The following is a 22,429-nucleotide window of genomic DNA, read 5'->3' on the forward strand; positions in this document are numbered from 1 at the left end:
CACTGGTTTCAGATTCTGTCACAACTGCTGTGACAGTTAAAGGAAGCCATCTGTTCTTGTGTGCTTTTATGAGGCACAGCTAAACATGTCCCCGTGTTCCTCAGTAGCCCCATTCCCCCACACGCTGGAAAGAACCTGGGATTATAGTGGAAGGCTCAGACAAAAAGGATTCAGACTTTGTGGAAGGGGCCTGATGCATATAGGGAGAAAGGGAGAAAAATCTTATCTTTTTTGAAAAGCAGTAACGGTGGATAAGTAAGAGAGAATGACTTAAGGGTAGGGAGATGAATTTCTGGTACTAATGAGTTGTTGGTAATGGGGTCAGTTTCCTCATGAAGCCCCATAGGTTCTTGATAGGCATACTCACTTCAACAACTTTCCTCTCTAAAAGGGGCTGGTGCTGTGGCATCGTGGGCTCCACCTGTGGTGCCGGCATCCCATCTGGATGTCAGTTGGTTTCCCGGCTGCTCCACTTCCAATCCAGCTCTCTGCTATGGCCTGGGAAAGCAGTGGAAGATGGACCAAGTCTTTGGGCCCCTGCATCTGTGTGCCAGACCCAGGAGCATGTGGCTCCTGGCTTCGGATTGGCTCAGGTCTGGCTGTTTTGGCCTTTTAGGGAGTGAACCAGTGGATGGAAAACCTCTCTGTCTCTCCCTCTCTCTGTGTGTAACTCTGCCTCTCAGATAAATAAATAAATCTTTTTAAAAACTTTTATTTAGTAAATATAAATTTCCAAAGTACATTTTGTGGATTACAATGGCATTTTCTCCCCCATAACTTCCCTCCCACCTCCAACCCTCCCATCTCCCACTCCCTCTCCCATTCCATTCACATCAAGACTCATTTTCAATTCTCTTTATATACAGAAGATTGATTTAGTATATATTAAGTAAAAATTTCATCAGTTTGCACCCACACTGAACATAAAGTGTAAAATACTGTTTCGGTACTAGATATAGCATTAATTCACATTAGACAACACATTAAGGACAGAGATCCCACATGAGGAATAAGTACACAGTGACTCCTGTTGTTGACTTAACAATTTGACACTCTTGTGTATGGTGTCAGTAATCTTCCTAGGCTCTAGTCATGAGTTTCCAAGGCTATGGAAGCCTTTTGAGTTCACCGACTTCTATCTTATTTCAACAAGGTCGTAGTCAAAGTGGAAGTTCTCTCCTCCCTTCAGAGAAAGGTACCTCCTTCTTTGATGGCCTGTTCTTTCTACTGGGATCTCACTCGCAGAGATCTTTCATTTAGGTCTTTTTTTTTTTTTTAGAGTGTCTTGGCTTTCCATGCCTAAAATACTCTCATGGGCTCTTCAGCCAGATCCGCATGCCTTAAGGGCTGATTCTGAGGCCAGAGTGCGTTTAGGGCATCTGCCATTCTATGAGCCTTCTGTGTATCCCGCTTCCCATGTCAGATCGTTCTCTCCCTTTTTTATTCTATCAGTTAGTATTAGCAGACACTAGTCTTGCTTGTGTGATCCCTTTGACTCTTAGACCTATCAGTGTGATCAATTGTGAACTGAAATTGATCACTTGGACTAGTGAGATGGCATTGGTACATGCAACCTTGATGGGATTGTATTGGAAAAAAAACTTTTGGAGTGTTCAAGTCCATTTCTTTAATTTGAAGAAGTTGGTATTTGACTTCATAAGTGGAATTAGAACAGAGTTCTGACACAAGTATGCCAAAGACCCCTGCATCTCACACATTTTCCCAAACATTTCATGGACCACTTGAACTTTCTTGAACCCATCTAGAATTTTACAATTCACTAAGCAGTTTGAATCCTTCCAATGATACTGACTTTGTATTTAGCAGGGAGGGCAACCAGAGATATCCTTAGAAGCCCGTGTGGGTAAGCACTCCAGTGAACTGTCCACATGGGAGAACACATGTATTTCTGATGGTCTGAAAGCTGCTGAGAATCTTCTGAGATTCCTGGACAGGTCACAGATACCCTGTCTAACTGTGGCCTGTTGTTAACCACAAGAGCTCACTTTACCGTGATGCAGTGCAACTTTTCAGGCTGACTGTGGTGAATCTGGGAGAAGGACTGTATGTAACACCACAAATTCAAATGCCTGTTGTTCAACAAAAGATGACTTCTGATTTTACTTGTTTGTTCCCAATAATGTCGAGATTTTTTTCCCATAAAACAAACCTGTAGTTTCAGGCATAAAGATCAGATACTATAGAACTTCTGTACTGAGAGTCATTTTCTGGAGATCAATTTCAATATCTTCTCTGGAAATGAATCCTTGTTTGATGCCTATCACACTGCGGGTGTTGAACAAGATTGTTTCTCCTGCTTTCAGTGAGAAGCTCAGCCTAGACATCCTCTGTAGGACTGATGGCTTGGTGACCATTGCTAGCAATGTTTTACTGGAGCACTCCTTGTATTGAATTAATACTGAAAAAAGTGTAATCCATATAATATTTAAGGGAGCACATCTTTGAAAATGCTATTTATTTGTTTGAAAGCTAGAGGGACAGAGAGAGAGAGACAGAATGAGAAAGACAGAAATACACAGAGGGAAAGACAGACACACAGAGAATGAGGACTCTCATCCATTGGTTCACTTCAAAAATACCAGCTACACCTGGGACTGGGCAGAGGCTGAAGCTGGAAATCAGGAACACAATCAAAGTCTCCCACATGGATGATAAGAACCCAATTACACGAGTCATCACTGCTCTCTCTCCAGGCCTGCATTAGCAAGGAACTGGGGTTCAAAATCAAACTCAGGGACTCTGATGTGAGATGTGGATGTCATAACCACTAAACTCCTGCTCTATAAAGGAGCACATCCTTGTTACTCATAAGTGTAAATGCTAATCAGAATTTGGTTCCACAGTCCCTGGCCATTCTTTTTAATTACAAATGTATACAGTGTATAATTTGTATGTCAGCTTCACAAGAACAAGTTTTGATGATGTTCTGTTTGACTATATATATTTCATTATGCTCATAATATAGAATTGCCTCTTTTGCCATTCATTTTATACTGTTATACTGAGGTGGATCTTAGATCGACTTTAGATTATCACACGATAGTTAGTTTCCGAGTTGGTTGCTGTTCTCTGTGTTAAATTAAATGTAAATTCTCTTCGTTGTGATTACACAGCTGCCAAGAGTGCTGAATTGTCACTGGGCTCTGGGGACAGGGTTTCTTCCAAATCCAGGGACAATAGTGAATTCAACCCACCCCCTCCAAGAAATTTGAATATTCTATATTAATAGGAATATCTTTTTCCTTAAAGAAATGAGATAGTATTTCTATTTTTTTTTTTGACAGGCAGAGTTAGACAGTGAGAGAGAGAGACAGAGAGAAAGGTCTTCCTTTTTCCATTGGTTCACCCCCCAAGTGGCCACTATGGCCAGCACATTGCGGCCGGCATTGCGCTGATCTGAAGCCAGGAGCCAGGTGCTTCCTCCTGGTCTCCCATGTGGGTGCAGGGCCCAAGGACTTAGGCCATCCTCCACTGCACTCCCTGGCCACAGCAGAGAGCTGGCCTGGAAGAGGGGCAACCAGGACAGAATCCGGCACCCCGACCGGGATTAGAACCTGGGGTGCCGGCGCCGCAGGTGGAGGATTAGCCTAGTGAGCCACGGTGCCGGCCTCTATTTTATTTTGAAATGATCAAACTTGCATTACATTATGCTGAGAAATATGAGAAAAATTGTGTTTGAGAGAACAACTAATTGTACTTGAGGAATTTGAGGCCATTGTTATCTTTAATAAGGTTACTTGTGCAGGAGCTATGGGTGCCATTACGAGTGATAAATGCAAATTTTGTCACTTCCAGTGGTGTTAGCAATAATGATTAAAGGAGTTTTTAAAGAAATTAACATTGCTACACTGTCTCTCCCTAAACTATATGAAATGCTGCTATTCATAAATTATAGTCTTATTGATGTGCAGACACATGAATTAAAGTGATAAAAATAATTCAATATAACAATTATTGTCGAAAAATTGAGCATGAAAGAAATTTGATTTAATGATTGAGCCTGTGGGATTTAGATTTATATAAAACTCGATTCAATTTGTAGTGCACCAATTACTGTTTGTATTAGTCAGCACTTCATTACTTTAACTGGAATACTGAAGTGTATTGCATAGGAAGAAAGAAAGAAGGTTTTTTTAAGCTTGAAGTCTTGGAGTTTCACAATCCTAGGTTGGGTAGCCACATTGGTTTAGGGATGTAGTGAAACTGCAGGATGGGAGAGGGACAGTTGCATGGTGATACAGGAAGCAGAGAGACACAAGAAATGTAATCTGCTTATGCAAGAAGCCTTCCTGTGAAAATTACCCTCTGAGGGCATGACCCTATTTACAGAAAGACCTTGCACTAGGCCCCCTCCCAGACGATAAAATGAGATCAAGTTTATACTTTTTTTTATAATAAGATTGTATTTATTTATTTGACAGGTAGAGTTACAGAGAGTGAGAGAGAGTGAGACAGAAAGGTCTTCCTTCCGTTGGTTCACTCTACAAATGGCTGCAACAGCCGGAACTGCCCCGACCCGAAGCCAGGAGACAGGTGCTTCCTCCTGGTCTCCCACGTGGGTGCAGGGGCCCAAGCACTTGGGCCATCCTCCACTGCCTTCCTGGGCCACAACAGAGAGCTGAACTGGAAGAGGAGCAGCCGGGACCAGAACTGGCACCCATATGGGATGCTGGCACCACAGGCAGAGGATTAACCTAGTGTGCCACAGCACTGGCCCCAAGTTTATAGTTTTGATCTATCAATCATTAACATTAATTAATCAATAATATAAGGCTTTGGTGTTTTAACACCCTTGTGGGTTTGAGGAGCCAAATCCTGTCCAAACCATAACATTGGCCTTGTATCCTTGCAAAGTTTTCCCAGCTCCATCAGTTTATTCTCTCCACTTGCCAGGATGAAAAGGGTACTCTCTTCCCATAATCATGAGGATTAAATTAGTGTTGTGTATAAAAAGATCTTTGGTACAATTTTGAGCAAAATGTAAGATGCTCAAATTTGCTCAATAGTTTTTTGTATTTTTATTAGAGCAAGGTGATTATCCTGACACTAGAAACATTAAGGCACATAAACAATGACTCCTTATCTGAACCCTTGTAGGGTATGGACTAATACAGAGCTATCCTATAAAGACCATTTTGTATCTAAGACATTACACTTATATTAATATGATGTACAGTAATTATATATAAGTAGAAATACATTTATGGTTACATAAAGTGATTTCATTAATAGTTTTTCCATAGTGTTCTATTTCCTGAACATTCTATAATGTATTCAATAGCTAAGTCTTCTTATATCTTACTTTAGGTTTCTTGAAGAGAAGGGGAATAATAAAGACATACATCCTTAACAAAATGAGGAGATCATTATGGGATTCCACTTAAGAAACCAAACTCTTTTTCACATAAAAGGTTAACCATCATAAAATAGAGTGTGTCCAGTTTGACTTTGAGTCTTTCATCCATCTCTCAGTCCCTTGTACATTTTTATTCAGGCAATTTGTCCCTATTACTTGGCTGGTTAAGTGCTCTGCACAAAAGCCTTTGAAACTCTCCATTTCCAATAGGTAACCTCTTCTAAGCCCCTAGCTTTGTGTGTTCTGGAGGTGCCACTAGACTCAGAGACAGCATCACAGAAAAATTTGCAAAAATAACTTTACATGGTTAAATATTTGACTACCTCGCAATTTTGTTTTGATTATCAGGTACTTCTTTGTCTGCAGAAAGGTGCAGCCAGTGAACAGCTCTGGTTTTTTCACACAATCAGTTCCCAAAGGATGCTGCTCCCTAGGTGTCCACAGAATCACAGCATTTTCCAGTGCTGAAATGAAAGATGGCACTACCTTCATTTCAATTCCAGGAGATTAAGTAATTTTCCCAAATTTTACTCTTAAACACCTCCACACACATACTTGTCTGAATAGCTGTCTTCAAACGAGAGCTAAATGCTCCTGTAAAGTTCAAACTTGTGAACATATCAGTATCAGCTCACAGCTGATTTCTTTCCAATTAGAATGTGTTAGGTGAAACTGGACAACCATTTAAATTCTAAACTAAAACAATATTTTTTTTTGACAGGCAGAGTGGACAGTGAGAGAGAGAGAGCGACAGAGAGAAAGGTCTTCCTTTGCCATTCGTTCACCCCCCAGTGGCCACTGCGGCTGGCGCACCGCGCTGATCTGAAGCCAGGAGCCAGGTGCTTCTCCTGGTCTCCCATGGGGTGCAGGGCCCAAGCATTTGGGCCATCCTCCACTGCACTCCCGGGCCACAGCAGAGAGCTGGCCTGGAAGAGGGGCAACCGGGACAGAATCCGGCGCCCCGACTGGGACTAGAACCTGGTGTGCTGGCGCCGCAGGCAGAGGATTAGCCTAGTGAGCCGCGGTGCTGGCCTAAACAACATTCTTAATGAAGGAAATCACAAGTTTCAGAAGAGGATCTTCATACCAAATTTCTGGCCAGCAACAGATGATGCTATTCAATTGCGATGCTCATTGATTCTTCAGCACTGAGGTTGCCCAATACCACAACAAAGAGGCGAACACCTTGCTGCTGTTGCTTGGGATGTGAGTGGAGCAGGGTCAGCGTTCTCATCAAGTGAGACGTGCCTGCCTGCTCTTCTGCTCTCCAGCATGCTGTGGCTGTGGTTACCTGGAGCCTCCTGCATGGCAGCTCTCCCAGCGACACTGATGGTGCTGAACCTTCCCCTAGCTTTGGCCAGGGGTCACCAGCGTAAGTGCAAACCTTGGGTTCTGAGCCACTATTGGATGAGAGAAGAAAGGGAGTTAAATTTGTCACTGTGTCCAGGTAATGTCCCTCAAAAAATTCTGACATTTTCTTCAATGATCATGTGTATCTTCATCAAACAGATCCTGCATTATTTCCACAATGAAAGGAACCTGAGCACCTAGCCACTCTGAGAGACCTGCGTAGGGGTTCTCCATGTAGGCCATTTCTTCTCAGTTCTCTTCCAACATAACTGTTCTAGCCTTACATCACATTACTTCAGGGTCTCCAGAGGATTTAGAAATAGTAATGTTCTCTGCAATACCAGCATCCCATATGAGTGCAGGTTGGAGTCCCGGCTGCACTGCCTCCGATCCAGCTCCGTCTAATGCACCTGGGGAAGCAGTGGAGGATGGCCCAAGTTGGGCCCCTGCCACCCACATGGGAGACCTGGAAGAAGCTCCTGGCTCCTGGCTTCAATATGGCTCAGCCTTGGCCATTGCAGTCATTTGGGGAGTGAACCAGTGGGTGAAAGATCTCTTTCTCTGTCTCTCCCTCTCTTGGTCTATAACTCTCTTCTCTCTGTAATTCTGACTTTTAAATAAGTAAATAAATCTTTCTAAAAAGAGAAACAGTAATGTTCAAATAATTCCTCATGCAGCACTTTCCTTTATTGTGTTGAGTTGTACTAGAAAAGAAGGAGGGGTTCACTGAAATTTTATGGGGGATAAAAAGGAATTTGAAGGAATTCAAGGAGATCCCATGTTATGTTCTCAATAAGATCTGTGGAATTGATATCTCTCCCGATATGTGAGGATGTATTGCAACTCACCTTCTATTATCTCTTTTCTTTTCCTCCTGAACTCTGTGTTTTGTGGCCTCATTTAATGTGGCAATGGAAAAGGCGGCGGCAAGGATAAAGTGAACAGTTTTGTGATAGCTTTTTGTATGACTAGTTAACGGATTATATGCAGGGTGATGGGAGCTAAAAGCCAGGATTATTTCTAAGGATTTGGTCTTAAGGGTATAGGTGGATGGTGATGCTGTTAATGAAGTAGGGAAGACAGAGGAGGAACTGATTTGAAGTGGGTGGTTAGAAATAAAGGTTTTATTTACATCAAGTTTGAGATGATTTTTTGACATTCATATGAAGCTGTTAAGAGGTCAGAGAATCTAAAACACTGGAGTTCATGGTGAGGCTGGTGCCTGAGGGATGTTTGTTGTCCTGAGTGGTAACGGGATTTGACAGAAGGGGAAGGGGAGGTGAAGAAGTGAAGGCTGCTTATAATCGACTTTTGAATGGGCAGCCTCAGAAAAGAGTTCTGCTCTGAGGTCAGGAGGCAAGCAGAACCTGAGAAAAATAAAAAACCAGACAATAAGCAACCCTGTTGTGAATTCATGAGTACAATGCCATGAATTCCTGCAGCCATTACTTGTCAGTGACCTACAAAGCACCAGTTAGTACCTCAGGCGATGCTGATGATGATGGAGTAAGGAACAAAGCAAATATGGTCTCTGCATGGAGCACTGTAGTCCTTTCAGCCACTGTGTTATCAGGCCTATACGTTCCAGTACAGAATTCCAGTAACTACCGTGTCACATCTGTAGCATTGAATATATATGTACATATATATATAATAAATATAAATGTAATATATACTCATACATTATAGATTTACCGAATATATTAGATAATTATATGTAAGTAAAATAGTTAAATATAAATACATATGCATATATATTTGAAATGTGACTCACAAAAGGTGGAGCAGCGCTGTGTACACTTCCATTTTAAAGACTTTATATCGACAATGTCCCGGAGCTAAAGATGACTGCATTTCCCTAAGTGAGAGTCCCAGCTGTGACGCGATCCCTGTGTCCACAGCTGTGATGCGATCCCTGTGCCCACAGCTGTGACGTGATCCCTGTCCCCACAGCTGTGACTCGATCCCATATCCCCACAGCTGTGACGTGATACTTGTGTCCACAGCTGTGACATGATCCCTGTGCCCACAGCTGTGACGCGATCCCTGTGTCCACAGCTGTGACGCGATCCCTGTGCCCACAGCTGTGACTCGATCCCTGTCCCCACAGCTGTGATGCGATCCCTGTGCCCACAGCTGTGACATGATCCCTGTGCCCACAGCTGTGACTCGATCCCCGTCCCCACAGCTGTGACTCGATCCCCGTCCCCACAGCTGTGATGCGATCCCTGTCCCCACAGCTATGACGTGATCCCTGTCCCCACAGCTGTGACGCGATCCCTGTGTCCACAGCTGTGACGCGATCCCTGTGCCCACAGCTGTGACTCGATCCCTGTCCCCACAGCTGTGATGCGATCCCTGTGCCCACAGCTGTGACATGATCCCTGTGCCCACAGCTGTGACGCGATCCCTGTGTCCACAGCTGTGACGCGATCCCTGTGCCCACAGCTGTGACTCGATCCCTGTCCCCACAGCTGTGATGCGATCCCTGTGCCCACAGCTGTGACATGATCCCTGTGCCCACAGCTGTGACATGATCCCTGTGCCCACAGCTGTGACGCGATCCCTGTGCCCACAGCTGTGACTCGATCCCGTATCCCCACAGCTGTGACGTGATACTTATGCCCACAGCTGTGACGCGATCCCTGTGCCCACAGCTGTGACGCGATCCCTGTCCCCACAGCTCGTTTCACCCTGCAGGCTAAAGGTGAGTGTCATTTCTCCAACGGGACACAGCGGGTGCGGCTCCTGGCCAGATTCATCTACAACCGGGAGGAGTACGTGCGCTTCGATAGCGATGTGGGTGAGTTCCTCGCCCTCACGGAGCTGGGTCGGCCCGATGCCGAGGGCTGGAACCGGCAGGAGGTCACACTGGACAAGTATCGGGCCGCGGTGGACACGTACTGCGTACACAACTACCGTGCCTTTGAGCGCTTCGCGGTGCCGCGGCGAGGTGAGCGGTGCGCAGTGCGGTCTGGGGCGGGGGAGAGGTGTGTGCAGGATTGTGGGTGCTTGGAGGTTGTTAGGGGACCTGGGAACCTGCAGTGTTAATGGGAAGACAGTGGGGTCTTGTCCGTGTGTGATGTGAGAGGGGATGTGTGCGCGTCAAGGGAGGGTGCCCTCCCCACAAATTTATGCGGAGGGTGGGGTTCTGTAGGCTTGGAGCAAGAGGGGAGAGGAGAGGATTGGTGGGTGCGGTGTGGAGGTCTTTAAGTCCTGAAACTGAACCCTTACCCCTAATGCCTGTGATGCTGATGTTATCAGGCCCCTGTATCTCTCCCTTAGATCCCAGGTTCTTGTCTCCCCTTTGCTGATTACACATCAAAGCCTTGCTAAAGATTTTTCTCACTAAATTAAGGCAGTGACAAAGGGTAAAGCTCTCCTTTAAGAACATGAATCACAGAGTGTCAGCATTTGGTGATAGGCCTGAGGCTGTAGTATAGTAGGTTCAGCCTTTGCCTGCTGTGCTGGCATCCCATATGGGTGTCCGCTTATGTCCTGGATGGTCCTCTTCTGATCCAGCTCCCTTCTAATGCGCCTGGGAAAGCAGTGGGAGATGGCCCAAGTGTTGGGTGGCTGTCACCCATGTGGGAGATCAGGATGGAGTCTTGGCTTCTGACTTTGGGGCAATCTGGGGGGTGAACCAGTGGATGGAAGACCTTTCACTCTCTCTCTCTCTCTCTCTCTGTGTGTCCCCCTCTCCCTCTCTCTCTAACTTTCCTTCTCGAATAAATAAATAAATAAATCTTAAGAAAAAAATCTTGTGATCATCTCTGTGGTTAACATCCCAGTAATGGACTGCTCTGGCAGCCTCACAGGCCCTCACAGGCCCTATTCAGACAAAATAATGCCTGTTCTCCTTGTAGAGCCCACACTGACCTGAGCCCATCTGTCATTACAATGGGAACACGCTGGTCTCCTATCACAGACCCATCAGAGGCAGAGCATGAACTTGTAGACCAAGCCAAGAGCTGACCACACATTGCTCAGTGCCCTTTAATATGTAGGATCCATAGCCCTTAATTCTGGGTAAATTCAGGTCTTGAGGTATAGCTGTCTGACTCAGCACACTGCAAAATAAACTCTTAGTTTCTTACATCATCTGGTTTCAGTGATTGGCTTACTCCGTGTCCAGCAAAAAGGATCCAGGTTTGGAAGTACAATAGCAAGTTCTTTTTCTTTTCTTTTTAAAAAATATTTATTTGTTTTTATTTGAAAGGCAGAAATACAGAGAGAGAAGGAGGGAGGGATGGAGTGAGGGAGGGAGAAAGGGAGGAGAGAGAGAGAGAGAGAGAGAGAGAGAGAGAGATTTTTCCATCCTCTGGTTCACTCCCTAAATGACCAAAATGGATAGACCTGAGCTAAGCTGAAGTCAGGAGCCAGGAGCTTCTTCTGGGTCTCCCACATGGATGCAGGGGTCCAAGACCTTGGTCCATCTTCTGCTGCTTTCCTAGGCCATTAGCAGGACGCTGGATTGGAAGTAGAGCAACTGGAACTAGAACGGGCACCCATATGGGATTCCTGCACTGCTGGCAGATGCTTAACCTTCTAAGCCATGGCACTGGCCCCCAACAAGTTCTTTTCAGAAAGATTTATTTATTTATTTGAAAAGCAGTTGCAGAGAGAAAGAGGGGGATCTCCATCTGCTGGCTCACGTCCTAAACAGCCCCAATTGCTGGAACTGGGCCAGACCAAAGCCAGAAGCCAGGAGTCCATCCTGATCTCCCACACTCCAGCACTTGAATCAGTGTTATGGGATGCCGGCAACACAGGCAGTGGCTTAACCCACTGCGCCACAACACCTGCTCTATAATGACACTGTCTGGTGATCCTTGTGGGAGGTGGGAAGGGGGATGGGGTGGCTTTGCAGGGTGGGAGGGGGAGGGAATTTTGGCTGAGTGTGTCCCTAGAGATGCCAGAAAGGGCAGTTTAAGGCGTCTGGTTGAGCTAAAGGTTTAAGGGAGGAAAACTGACAGATGTAAATGGTTTGTAAGAATAAGGAGGCTGATCATACCCTGTCCTTGGCATACACGCTTCTTCCTGGAAGCCCTGAAAGGAAAGTGTGCTGTGTCCTCTGCAGGAGCATTTCACTGGAAGAAATGTGAAGCTAAATTGGGGGTGGGGAGGGGAGAGGAGGCCTTTTCAGGTCTAAATTGCCCATGTTTCCCTGGTATATGTACTTTTATTAGTAGAAATGTCTGTGGAATTAGCGTGTTCAAATCTAATTCTATTAAATAGCATACTGGTAATACTTTAAAATGCTAGTAGCATATCAGTAATTGCATACTTATTCCTCTGTATAGTTGTAACACAATTTACTTCATGCTCCTCTTTGTTGGGTCTTTTTTCACTATTACCAAGTACTGAGTCAGGAATTCAGACCTCTTTCCTGTTTCGTGTTTGTGCTGTGTTGTTATAAAGCTTTTAGGAGACACTTGTTGCAGCACATGGCCAGCTTTGAGGGAAGCCCACCTGAGACTGGAGCCTGGGGACAGAGAGAGGCAGAAGCAGCCACCAGAAAGAATGCCCATGCCTCCCTTCTCCTTTCTCTATCTCCTAGTTGTGCCGAAGGTGACCGTGTACCCTGCAAAGACCCAGCCCCTGCAGCACCACAACCTCCTGGTCTGCGCTGTGAGTGGCTTCTATCCAGGCCACATTGAAGTGCGATGATTCCGGAATGGAGAGGAAGAGGAGGCTGGGGTGGTGTCCACGGGCCTGATCCGTAATGGAGACTGGACCTTCCAGACCCTGGTGATGCTTGAGACAGTTCCTCAGAGTGGAGAGGTGTACACGTGCCAGGTGGAGCACCCGAGCGTGACCAGCCCCATCACCGTGGAATGGAGTGAGCAGCTTCGCGACCCATAAGCCCCTCCCCCTCCAGGAAGGGGACTCTGCCTGTGCCCGAGTGTCAGGCTTCTCCTCTTCCCACATGTATTAGTCTGCTTTTCATTGTTTTAATTTAAATTAAATTAAAGGAGGAGATGCTGGTTCATTTCAGCTCACGGTTTGGAGGTCACAGCTTAGGACAAGGTGGCCCCATCGACTGGCATCTGGTGGAGGCTGGCGATGGCCTCGTGCATGTGCAGGGATGGTCATGGGGTAAGCCAGGACACACAGAGGGAGAGCTGAACTGAAGCAGGCTCACACACCCAACCCTCTAACAACAGCTACCTTCTCAGGCACGTCCCCAGCGGGTTAAAGACCTCCCACCCTATTCCTTTCACAGATGCCGTATTAGATCACGTCTCCATGCTTGATTCATTGACACGTAGCATTAAGACTTCAGAGTCTAGGTATCTTCATGAGTTTGGGGAGCCAATTTCTCTTCAATCTCTAACACCCTGTGAGTTTTTCTACTGCACCTTGGGGATGTCAATTGTGCCTGGCAATAGAAAGGATGTCCCCATGTGGATCCCTCTAGTAACATCACCGGCCGTGGTCACCCCTGTGGGGTTCTGTACTTCAGACTTGACTTTGGTGCTGGGCTTGTACGTATGGTGCTGTTGCTCTGGGTGGTTCGTTGTGATCTGAGAGCCATGTAAGCTCTTCCTGACATGAAGGATCCCAATCTCAGCTCTGCATTCGTTAGCTCTGCCGCCCTAGACAAACCACTTAACGCCCTTGAGTCCAGGCTCTTCACACATCAGATGCTATCTCAGGCCTGTGATATTTAAATATGTTCAAGTGCCTGAGCCTTGTGGCTACTCAGTGTGAGTTGAATCTCTTTTCTAGAAATGGCCAAGTCCTGGTCTCCCAGGGAAGACTTCCTCCTCCAGACTCAGCAGTTCTCAATCTCGTGTCAATGAGAAAATGTGCAGTTGGGATAAAAATGACCAGATCTGGCTTCTTCTCTCAGGGGCACAGGCTGAATCCACACAGAGCAAGTTGCTGAGTAGAGCTGCAGGCTTTGTGCTGGGTCTGCTGTTTCTTGGACTGGGGCTGTTCATCTACTGCAGGACTCAGAGAGGTAAGAACCTGTTGGTAGCTGAGATCTCCCAAGGACTCTTCTGGAGGAAGAAATCTGCCATTCCTGGCATTTGTTATGTGTATAGAGAGGCCCCACATAAGCTCTTTCTTTCCTAGTTGACCTCAACTTTCCTGAAAATGCAGAAGTCAGCAGTACATGGTTACTCTGCCAAATCCCAGGTGGTAAAGGCTTGGAGAGAAAAGAGAGAGGTTATCAAGCATGGAGTTCTTCAGGGGGGAGCCTGGGACCAATAAAGGAAGAGCCACTCAGGCTGGTGAAGTGGGCTTGTGTGAGAGACATCCTGGGTCATGGCTCTCAGATTCTGCTCCCTCCCTGCCCTGGCTGTCGTAGGCTGTGCTGGTAGAAAAATCTCAGATGGGAGATTTGGGGCTGCGGAGGTTGGCCTCTGTGTCTGTTAAGAACATATCTTCCCTTGTCTTTCCCAGAACATTCTGCACTTCAGCCAGCAGGTAATGACCTTTGTTTCTCCTTCAAAGGTAGATTTGGATTTCCTAGAAAACACGGCAGAGGTGATGATAGGAGACAGAAGTAATGGCAAAAATTTGAATGCAGATTTTTGAATCAGGCCATTTACACCAAAGCACTTTTTCCCCTCTCGGTCCAAGGTCTGTGCTCTGAGGAAGAATTGTCTCTAAGTGATGGAAGAGTTTTCTTCTTACTGCAATATGGTCACTCAAAGCCCTGAGTGAAGGGAGGAGAAACCGTTGTTACAGGTCTGAAAACAGCCTCTCCTCTGTCCCCTGCAGGACCCCTGAGCTGAAGTGAAGATGGCGAATCCCTGACCCTAATTCTTCATGAAAAGGTGTTCTGGGTGGCTCCTATTCTTCCCCAAACAGAGTGGCTCCTCAGGACTTGGCCCCCTCCTGGTTCAGTGACCCTGAAGCAAACGTCCTCCCCATGGCCTCCTCAGCCCCTGCCTTGGCCTGGAAGTCTCATTACTGATGGTGGTGCCTTCTCTACCCCGTTTCCAGCACCCCCTCCCCCCTGCTGCTTGGGTTATCACCTGTGCTGCAGTTCTTTGTTATTTTTTCAAATGCATGTACAGTGAACAATCATTGACTTCATACAGTTGTAAAGAAAAGAAATAGAAAAAAGACAGGTGGATTCTATCTGAATATAAAACAGTTTTCATTCATGTATTCTGTGAGATAATGCCTATGCTAAACAGCTTGATTTAGCCATTTTGCAATGTATACATGTATAAGCATCATACTATAAATATACAAACTTTTACTTAGCAACTAAAATAATTAAAATTTTCAATCAGTGTGTAGAAAGATAAATTGTAAAAACTGCAATCATGGGGCTGGTGCTGTGGTGCAGTGGGTTAACGCCTTGGCCTGAAGCGCCAACATCCCATATGGGCACCGGTTCGAGACCTGGCTGCTCCAGCTATCTAGCTCTCTGCTATGGCCTGGGAAAGCAGTAGAAGATGGCCCAAGTCCTTGGGCCCCTGCACCCACGTGGGAGACCTGGAAGAAGCTCCTGGCTCCTGGCTTCGGATCGGCTCAGCTCCGGCCATTGCGGCCAATTGAGGAGTGAACCATCGGATGGAAGATCTCTCTTTCTGCCTCTCCTCTTTCTGTGTAACTCTGACTTTCAAATACATAAATAAATCTTAAAAAAGAAACACTGAAAGCAAACTTGCAACAAACTTGATGAAAAATATTAGGGAAGCAAGCCATAAAAATGAATCAAAACTTTTATTGATGTTTGTATAAAAGGTTTCATAACTACAGTTATAAATCAGTAAATAGTTGGAAATTTCAGAGACTTTGGAATGTCCTATTTTTAATGAGTTGGGGAGATTTCAAAAAAAGGCAAATGAATTCGTTAAGATGAAGGGTTCTGCTCTTGTGTTCCACTCGAGAAGTCAGTGTCAAATCTACAAAGTAGGTAACCATTCAGAAGTTCATTTCAAAGCAAGAGTGATTGGAATACAGTTTCTCCACTGCCATAGATGTCTCATATTTTACGCTCAAGCAACTCAAACTCAAAATCTATTTTATGAGTATTTAATTTTTAAGTGGGGCATTGTTTGTGGGAAGCATATTACCCTCTAGGAATTTGATAAGCTGACAAACTTGTCTGCTGGTTGACTGAACTCTTGCTTTGCTCCCTGAGATGAGTGAATGATTTGTCACATTTTATCTGAGACCTGTGGTGTGAAACTTTAATGAATAATTAACGTGCATGGTAAGAATATTCAAGTGAAGATGCTTTCTGCTGCTAGTAACAGGAAACCCAATCTAATTGGCTTTATTTTTCATTAGCATTTTATGGCATGTAAAAGATATGTCCAAGGTAGGAAATTTCCAGGGTTGCTCAGTTCAGCTGGCCAGGGGCATCACCTGTGATTTGCTTCTTCCTTGTTTGTCCCTCTCATTCATGGGAAGTCAGCGTTCCTGAGATGGTAGAAGGACACCTGCAGCAGCTTCAGGTTCCAGGTTCTCTCAATCCTCCTGTGGCAGGCAGGTAGAGCAAACTGTTCTCATGTGCTTTATAGGCAACAACTAAACTCCAAGTGTTCCCCGTAGACTCACTTCTCAGACATTAGAAGGAACACAGGATCACAGCGGAGACTCAGACAAACCATGATTCAGCCTTTGTGGAGTGCACTTGATGCACATGGGAATACAAGCAACAAAATCACAATGGTGGATAGGGTAGGAGAGAATGATTTTTATCTTTTCCAGAAAGAGAAGTAAAAATTGAAAGTCTTCTTAGATCTCAGGCCAAGTGTGTAAAGCATCATTCTACCACATTATGTTGGTCGAAAGGGACTGCCCAAATTTAAGAGCCAGGAAAGTATTACCTACCTATTCAAGATTAATAGCAAATAATCTGCAATGTTCTTTAATCTACCTTATGTAATTGTTCAAAACTAACCCCAAAATACACAATCTATATAGCCCTACATTTATATAGGATTTGTGACTTTCTAAACCCTTTCTTCAAAGAAACTTAAAGGCATACTTTTCTTAAGTGTTACATTCTGCTAAGTAATTTCAAATATAATCTGACTAGATGTCATGATAAATTTCTTCACGTATATTCAAACACCTAGCATCCTCTATTTATTTTTATCTTTTTTTTTTTTTTTTGACAGGCAGAGTTAGACAGTGAGAGAGAGAGACAGAGAGAAAGGTCTTCCTTCTCCGTTGGTTCACCCCGCAAGTGGCCGCTACGGCCGGCATGCTGAGGCCGGCGCGCTGTGCAGATCCAGAGCCAGGTACTTCTCCTGGTCTCCTATGTGGGTGCAGGGCCCAAGCACTTGGGCCATCCTCCACTGCACTCCTGGGCCACAGCAGAGAGCTGGCCTGGAAGACAAGCAACCAGGACAGAATCCGGCACCCCAACCGGGACTAGAACCCGAGGTGCCGGCGCTGCAGGCAGAGGATTAGCCTAGTGAGCCGCGGCGCCGGCCGGATTAATGTTTTTTAAAATGCAAGACACATGTGATACTTAAAGAAGCGCACTGTAAGGCCAGCGTTTGGTGTAATGGTTAAGTCATTGCTTGGCATCACATCCCATCTCCTTCTTTTCCAATCTGCCATGTGCACCTTGGGAAACAGCAGGTGATGGCTCAAGCACTTGGGCCCATACAATACATGGTAGAGACCTCAGCTGAATTCTGAGATGCTGACTTTTGCCTGCCCCAGCCCTCATTTGGAGAGTGAACCAGAAAATGGGAAATTTCTCCCTGTTTCTCTGTCACCCTTCAACGTGGAATGAACATAAATAAATAAAAATATTTTTAAAATAAAGGACATTGCTGTTAAGATAAGTGCATGAGACATACAAAATATATTTCATAGCCACTGGCCATTACTTTTTTTCCACATAAAATGTCAGAAATTTTATTTTAGTTTTAGTTTTTGAGATAATTTTAGTTTATACTACAGTCAACAGCTTAATGCTCAACTAAATAAAGAGATCAACAGATCTAGCTGGCGCCGCGGCTCACTAGGCTAATCCTCTGCCTGCGGCGCCGGCACCTCAGGTTCTAGTCCCGGTTGGGGCGCCGGATTCTGTCCTGGTTGCTCCTCTTCCAGTCGAGCTCTCTGCTGTGGCCCAGGAGTGCAGTGGAGGATGGGCCCTGCACCCACACGGGAGACCAGGAGGAAACACCTGGCTCCTGGCTTCGGATCAGCGCAGGTGCCGCCCGTAGCGGTCATTTGGAGAGTGAACCAATGGAAAGAAGACCTTTCTCTCTGTCTCTCTCTCTCACTAACTCTGCCTGTCAAAAAAAAAAAAAAAAAAAAAAAAAAAAAAAAAAAAGAAAGAAAAAGAAAAAAGAGATCAACAGATCTTAGCTTAGCAGGAATATAGGCAATGTTATAAACAATAATCAAATGGAAAGATGACCATTTCACTCATATACAGTAAATTTTAAAGTAATCACAGATCATTTAAATCATAGTAGTATAACATTCTTAACTATTGATTTGACAAATATATAAAACAAAGCTTGACAAAATAATTTGCAGCAATACTGATGAACAGAGACATTTCTTTCTTTGTTTTTTGACTTTTTTCTTTTTTAATTTTAGTTTCCACATATAAGGGAGAACATGTGGTATTTATCTTTCTGTATTTGGTTTATTGTATTCAACATGATGTCTTCCAGTTTTATCCATTTTGATGCAACTGGTTGAATTTCATTTTTAATATCTGTACAATATTCCATAATATATATCAATCACATTATATATTTATCACAATCACTATATATATATGTATGTATATAGATATTATCACATTTCTTTATCCATTCATCTGATGAGGGACACTTTGGCTGATTCTCTATTTTGGCTATTGTGAACAATGATGCTATTTTTTTGTTTGTTTTTTGAAAGGCAGAGTGGACAGTGAGAGAGAGAGACAGAGAGAAAGGTCTTCCGTTACCGTTGGTTCACCCTCTGATGGCCTCCACAGCCAGCGTGCTGCGGCCGGCGCACCACACTGATCTGAAGGCAGGAGCCTGGTGCTTCTCCTGGTCTCCCATGCGGGTGCAGGGCCCAAGCACTTGGGCCATCCTCCACTGCCTTCCGGGGCCACAGCAGAGAGCTGGCCTGGAAGAGGGGCAACTGGGACAGAATCCCGCGCCCCGACTGGGACTAGAACCCTGTGTGCCAGCGCCACAGGCGGAGGATTAGCCTATTGAGCCATGGCGCCGGCAACAATGCTGCTATTAACATGGTCATGCAGGTTTCTCTGACACAGTGTGTTCATGTGTCTTCAGTATATACCCAGTAGCTGGATTGCTGTATCATATGACAAATCTATCTCTAGCTTTTTAAGAAATCTCCATAATGTTTTCCGCAATGGCTGCAGTAATTTACATTGCCACCCACAGTGTATAAGTTATCCCCTTTCTCTACATCCCCACAAGCATTTATTACTCTGTCTTTGGATAAAGACCATTCTGACAGGAGTAGGGTGATATCTCATTGTGGCTTTATTTCTTTTACTCTTTATTTTATTTATCTGAGAGAGAGAGAGAGAGAGTGTCTTTCATCTGCTGGTTCACTCCCCACATAGCCACAATGACCAGGGCTGGGCTAGGCTGAAGCCAGAAGCCAGGAGCTTTATCTGGATCTCCTATGTTGGTGTGGGGCCCAAGAACTTGGGTCATCTTCTAATGCTTTCCTAGGCACATTAGCAGGGAGCTGGATTAGAAGTGGAGTAGAGGGGGCTGGAGACGGTACTCATATGGGATGCTGGTATTGCAGGTGGCAGGTTAACCCATTATGCCACAATGCCAGCCCCTCACTGTGGCTTTGATTTGCATTTCTCTAATGGTTAGTGATGCCGAACATTTTTTTCATCTATTTGTTGGCCATCTGTATTTCTTCTTTTGAGAACTGTCTATTGTGACCCTTTACCCATTTCTTTACTGGATTGTTTTGCTGTTGTTGAGTTTTTTTTTTTTTAAGTTGCTGATATATTCTGGATAGTAATCCTTTGTTAAATAGGTAGCTCACAAATATTTTCCCCATTCTATTGGATGTCTGTTTATTCTATCAATCATTTTCTCTGCTGTGCCGAAGTTTTTGAGTTTCATATAATCCTATTAGTTTAGTTTTACTTTTGTTGCTTGTGCTTTGGGGGTCTTATCCAAGAAATCATCTATACCAATGAGTTGGAGTGTTTCCCCTACATTTTCTTTCAGTAAATTCATATTCTCAGGTCTTAAATTTAGGTCTTCGATGCATCTTGAGTTGATTTTCATAAGTGATGAGAGGTATGGATCCAGTTTTCTTATTCTATACATATACATCCAGTTTTGTAAGGACCATTTATTGAAGAGAATTATCCTTACTCTAACGTATGCTCTGGTCATTTTTTTTAAAAAGAAATTTGGTTTGTAACCTGTTTCAGATTTATAGGACCAAGTGTTGATTGTGTCCTCTTCAACTACATTTCAGTTTGTTCTTGATGCAGGATTTTTTTTATTTGTCACCTCTTTTATCCTATTTTACTAAGAAGAATCTTAGATTGGCTTTCCGAGATTATCACGTCACAGCTTTTGAGTAGGTTATTTTTCTCTGTGGTTAACTGACTGAATTCTCCTCATTGTGATTGCACAGCTACCAATTGTGCTGAATTATCTTTGGGCTCTGGGGACACACTTTCTTCTCAAATCCAGAGACAACAGTGAATTCTACTCAACCTAAGAAATTTCAATGTTCCACATTAATAAAAATATATTTTTCTAAAAGAAGTGATATAGTTTTTCTATTCTATTTTGATATGATGAAACTACTTTATGCTGAGAAACCTGAGATACTGTTTGAGAGACTACCTGACTTGAGGAATTTTGAAAGCATTATTATCTTTTTTAAAGATTTATTTATTTATTTGAGAAGTAGAGTTGCAGACAGAGAGAGGGAGAGCCAGAGAGAAAGGTCTTCCATCTACTGGTTCACTCCCCAAATCACTGCAATGGCTGGAGCTGGGCCAATCCAAAGCTAGGAGCCAGGAGCTTCTTCTGGGTCTCCCAAGCAGGTTCATGGGGCCCAAGCACTTGGGCCGCCTTCTACTGCTTTCCCAGGCCACAAGCAGAGAGCTGGATTGGAAGAGGAGCAGCCGGAACACGAACCAGCACCCATATAAGATGCCAGAGCAGCAGGCAGAGGCTTAACCTACTACTCACAACACCAACCCCCATTATTATCTTTAGTAGGAAAGATAACTTGTGTAGGAGCTCTGGGTTGCATTACATAAGATAAAAAAAATTTCCTCATTTCCAGAGAAGGGTTGAAATGGAGATGAAGGGACTTTCCTGAAGGAACTAACATTGCTACACAATCTCTTTCCATATTGTATGAAATGCTGTTATTCATTAAATGTAGTCTTACTGATGCACTAATTAAACTGCTAAAAATAATTTAACATAATGGTCATTGTTGTCTTCAGGATCTGAGTGTGAGGAAGTGTGTGTGAAGTTTGGAGTTATATATAACTAGGCTGAGTCTGGTGTGCATCAGCCTTGCAAAAGTTGTTTCGTCTCCATATTTTTTCAGTCTATCTGCAGGGAAGGTAAAAGTATTTATCTTCCATACTCTTGTGTTTAGATAAAGGTATTATGTCTAAAAATTGAATGCTATGCCTAAAAATTTTTGTCTAAAGTATTGAAAATTAGAGTATAAAGTAAAACACTCAAAATTTGCCCAATAAATTTTAGTTATTTTTATCACAGCATGGTGACTATGATGTCATTAGAAATATTAAGGCACCTAACATCGACTCCTCATTAGAAGGAGAACTGTAATGCAGTTATGTACATATAATTGCCCTTTAAAATATATTCTGAATCTGAGACATTGCAACTATATTAATATAATGTGCATTAATTGTGTCAAGGTAAAAATATGTTTTAAAATATATGATTACATCAAGTGATAGAATTCAGAGTTTCACTATAGTGTTCTGAATGTTATATCATGCATTCATCAGCAAGCCCTTTTTGTATCTTTTCTTAGGATAATGTAAGAAAAATAAAATAGTAATGAGGTGTATTCTCAATAAAATGAGGAAATCATAATGGGCAGTATGATTGAGGGGGTGAACCCTTATTCACATAAAATATTAATCATCATAAAGTAGAGCCGTGTCCGAAGCTGACCTTGCGATCTTCACTGCTCTCTCCGGACCCTGTGTGCTTTCACTGCCAGTGGCCTCGCTGCGTCGTTGGGGTGAGTGCTGTGCACAGGCACCTCCAGGATCTCCAGTCCACACCCAGCCCCTGGCCTGCGTGTGTCCTAGAGGGGCCACTGGACTTAGTGACAGCGTCAGAGGCAAACACGAGCAGCCTCTCTACTCAGTATCTTTTGGCTTATCAGGCACTTCATTGACCATAGAGAGGCCCATTCCTCTAGTCAGCAGCCCCAGTCACCAGGGCTTGCTGCTTCTTTAGTGTCCTCAAAATCACAGCATTTTCCAGGATTCAAATACCTGAGAGATCACAGTACCTCTGCTTAACCTGTGAGAGCATAAGTAACTACCCCAAATCTGTAACACTGAGTTATGCCACAATTAGGACCAGATTCAAGATTTCCTGGCTTGAAATACACCCCCCCCCCGCCTCTTTACTCCTAAACAACTTCATACTTGCACCTGTCTAAACAGCTTTTTCCTTAGCCCACACATGAATGCTCCTACAAGGCTCAAATTTGTGAACACATCACTGGCCATCTGAGTTTTGGCTC

General features: G+C 44.2%; 1 protein-coding gene across 2 annotated transcripts; it reads left to right on the forward strand.

The window, feature by feature from the left end:
* The first annotated feature begins 6,585 nt into the window (after nucleotides 1-6,585).
* LOC100349408 (HLA class II histocompatibility antigen, DRB1 beta chain) lies at nucleotides 6,586-15,484 on the forward strand. Of its 2 annotated transcripts, none has more exons than XR_016234675.1 (5): nucleotides 6,586-6,749; nucleotides 9,428-9,680; nucleotides 12,288-12,569; nucleotides 13,584-13,694; nucleotides 14,462-15,484. XR_016234675.1 is itself a non-coding variant. In XM_070074194.2 (5 exons), the coding sequence occupies exons 1-3, from the start codon at nucleotides 6,650-6,652 to the stop codon at nucleotides 12,395-12,397; spliced, it is 480 nt and encodes a 159-aa protein (XP_069930295.2). In that variant the 5' UTR covers nucleotides 6,586-6,649; the 3' UTR covers nucleotides 12,398-12,569; nucleotides 13,584-13,694; nucleotides 14,462-15,484. The 2 variants fall into 2 exon arrangements, 1 of the variants encoding a protein (XP_069930295.2); XM_070074194.2 differs by having other exon boundaries at nucleotides 9,411-9,680.
* Nucleotides 15,485-22,429: the final 6,945 nt, after the last annotated feature.

The sequence above is a fragment of the Oryctolagus cuniculus genome, chromosome 5, assembly GCF_051225735.1.
Source record: "Oryctolagus cuniculus isolate XC-2025 breed Fujian yellow rabbit chromosome 5, ASM5122573v1, whole genome shotgun sequence".
Classification (NCBI taxonomy): Eukaryota; Metazoa; Chordata; class Mammalia; order Lagomorpha; family Leporidae; genus Oryctolagus; species Oryctolagus cuniculus.

Excerpts from the sequence above, each read along its gene's own strand:
- LOC100349408 (XM_070074194.2), top strand. The coding sequence starts at position 6,650 with ATGCTGTGGCTGTGGTTACCTGGAGCCTCCTGCATGGCAGCTCTCCCA. Across the intron at positions 6,750-9,410 it reads TTTGGCCAGGGGTCACCAGC|CTCGTTTCACCCTGCAGGCT; the intron begins GTAAGTGCAAAC and ends CTGTCCCCACAG. Across the intron at positions 9,681-12,287 it reads CTTCGCGGTGCCGCGGCGAG|TTGTGCCGAAGGTGACCGTG; the intron begins GTGAGCGGTGCG and ends TCTATCTCCTAG.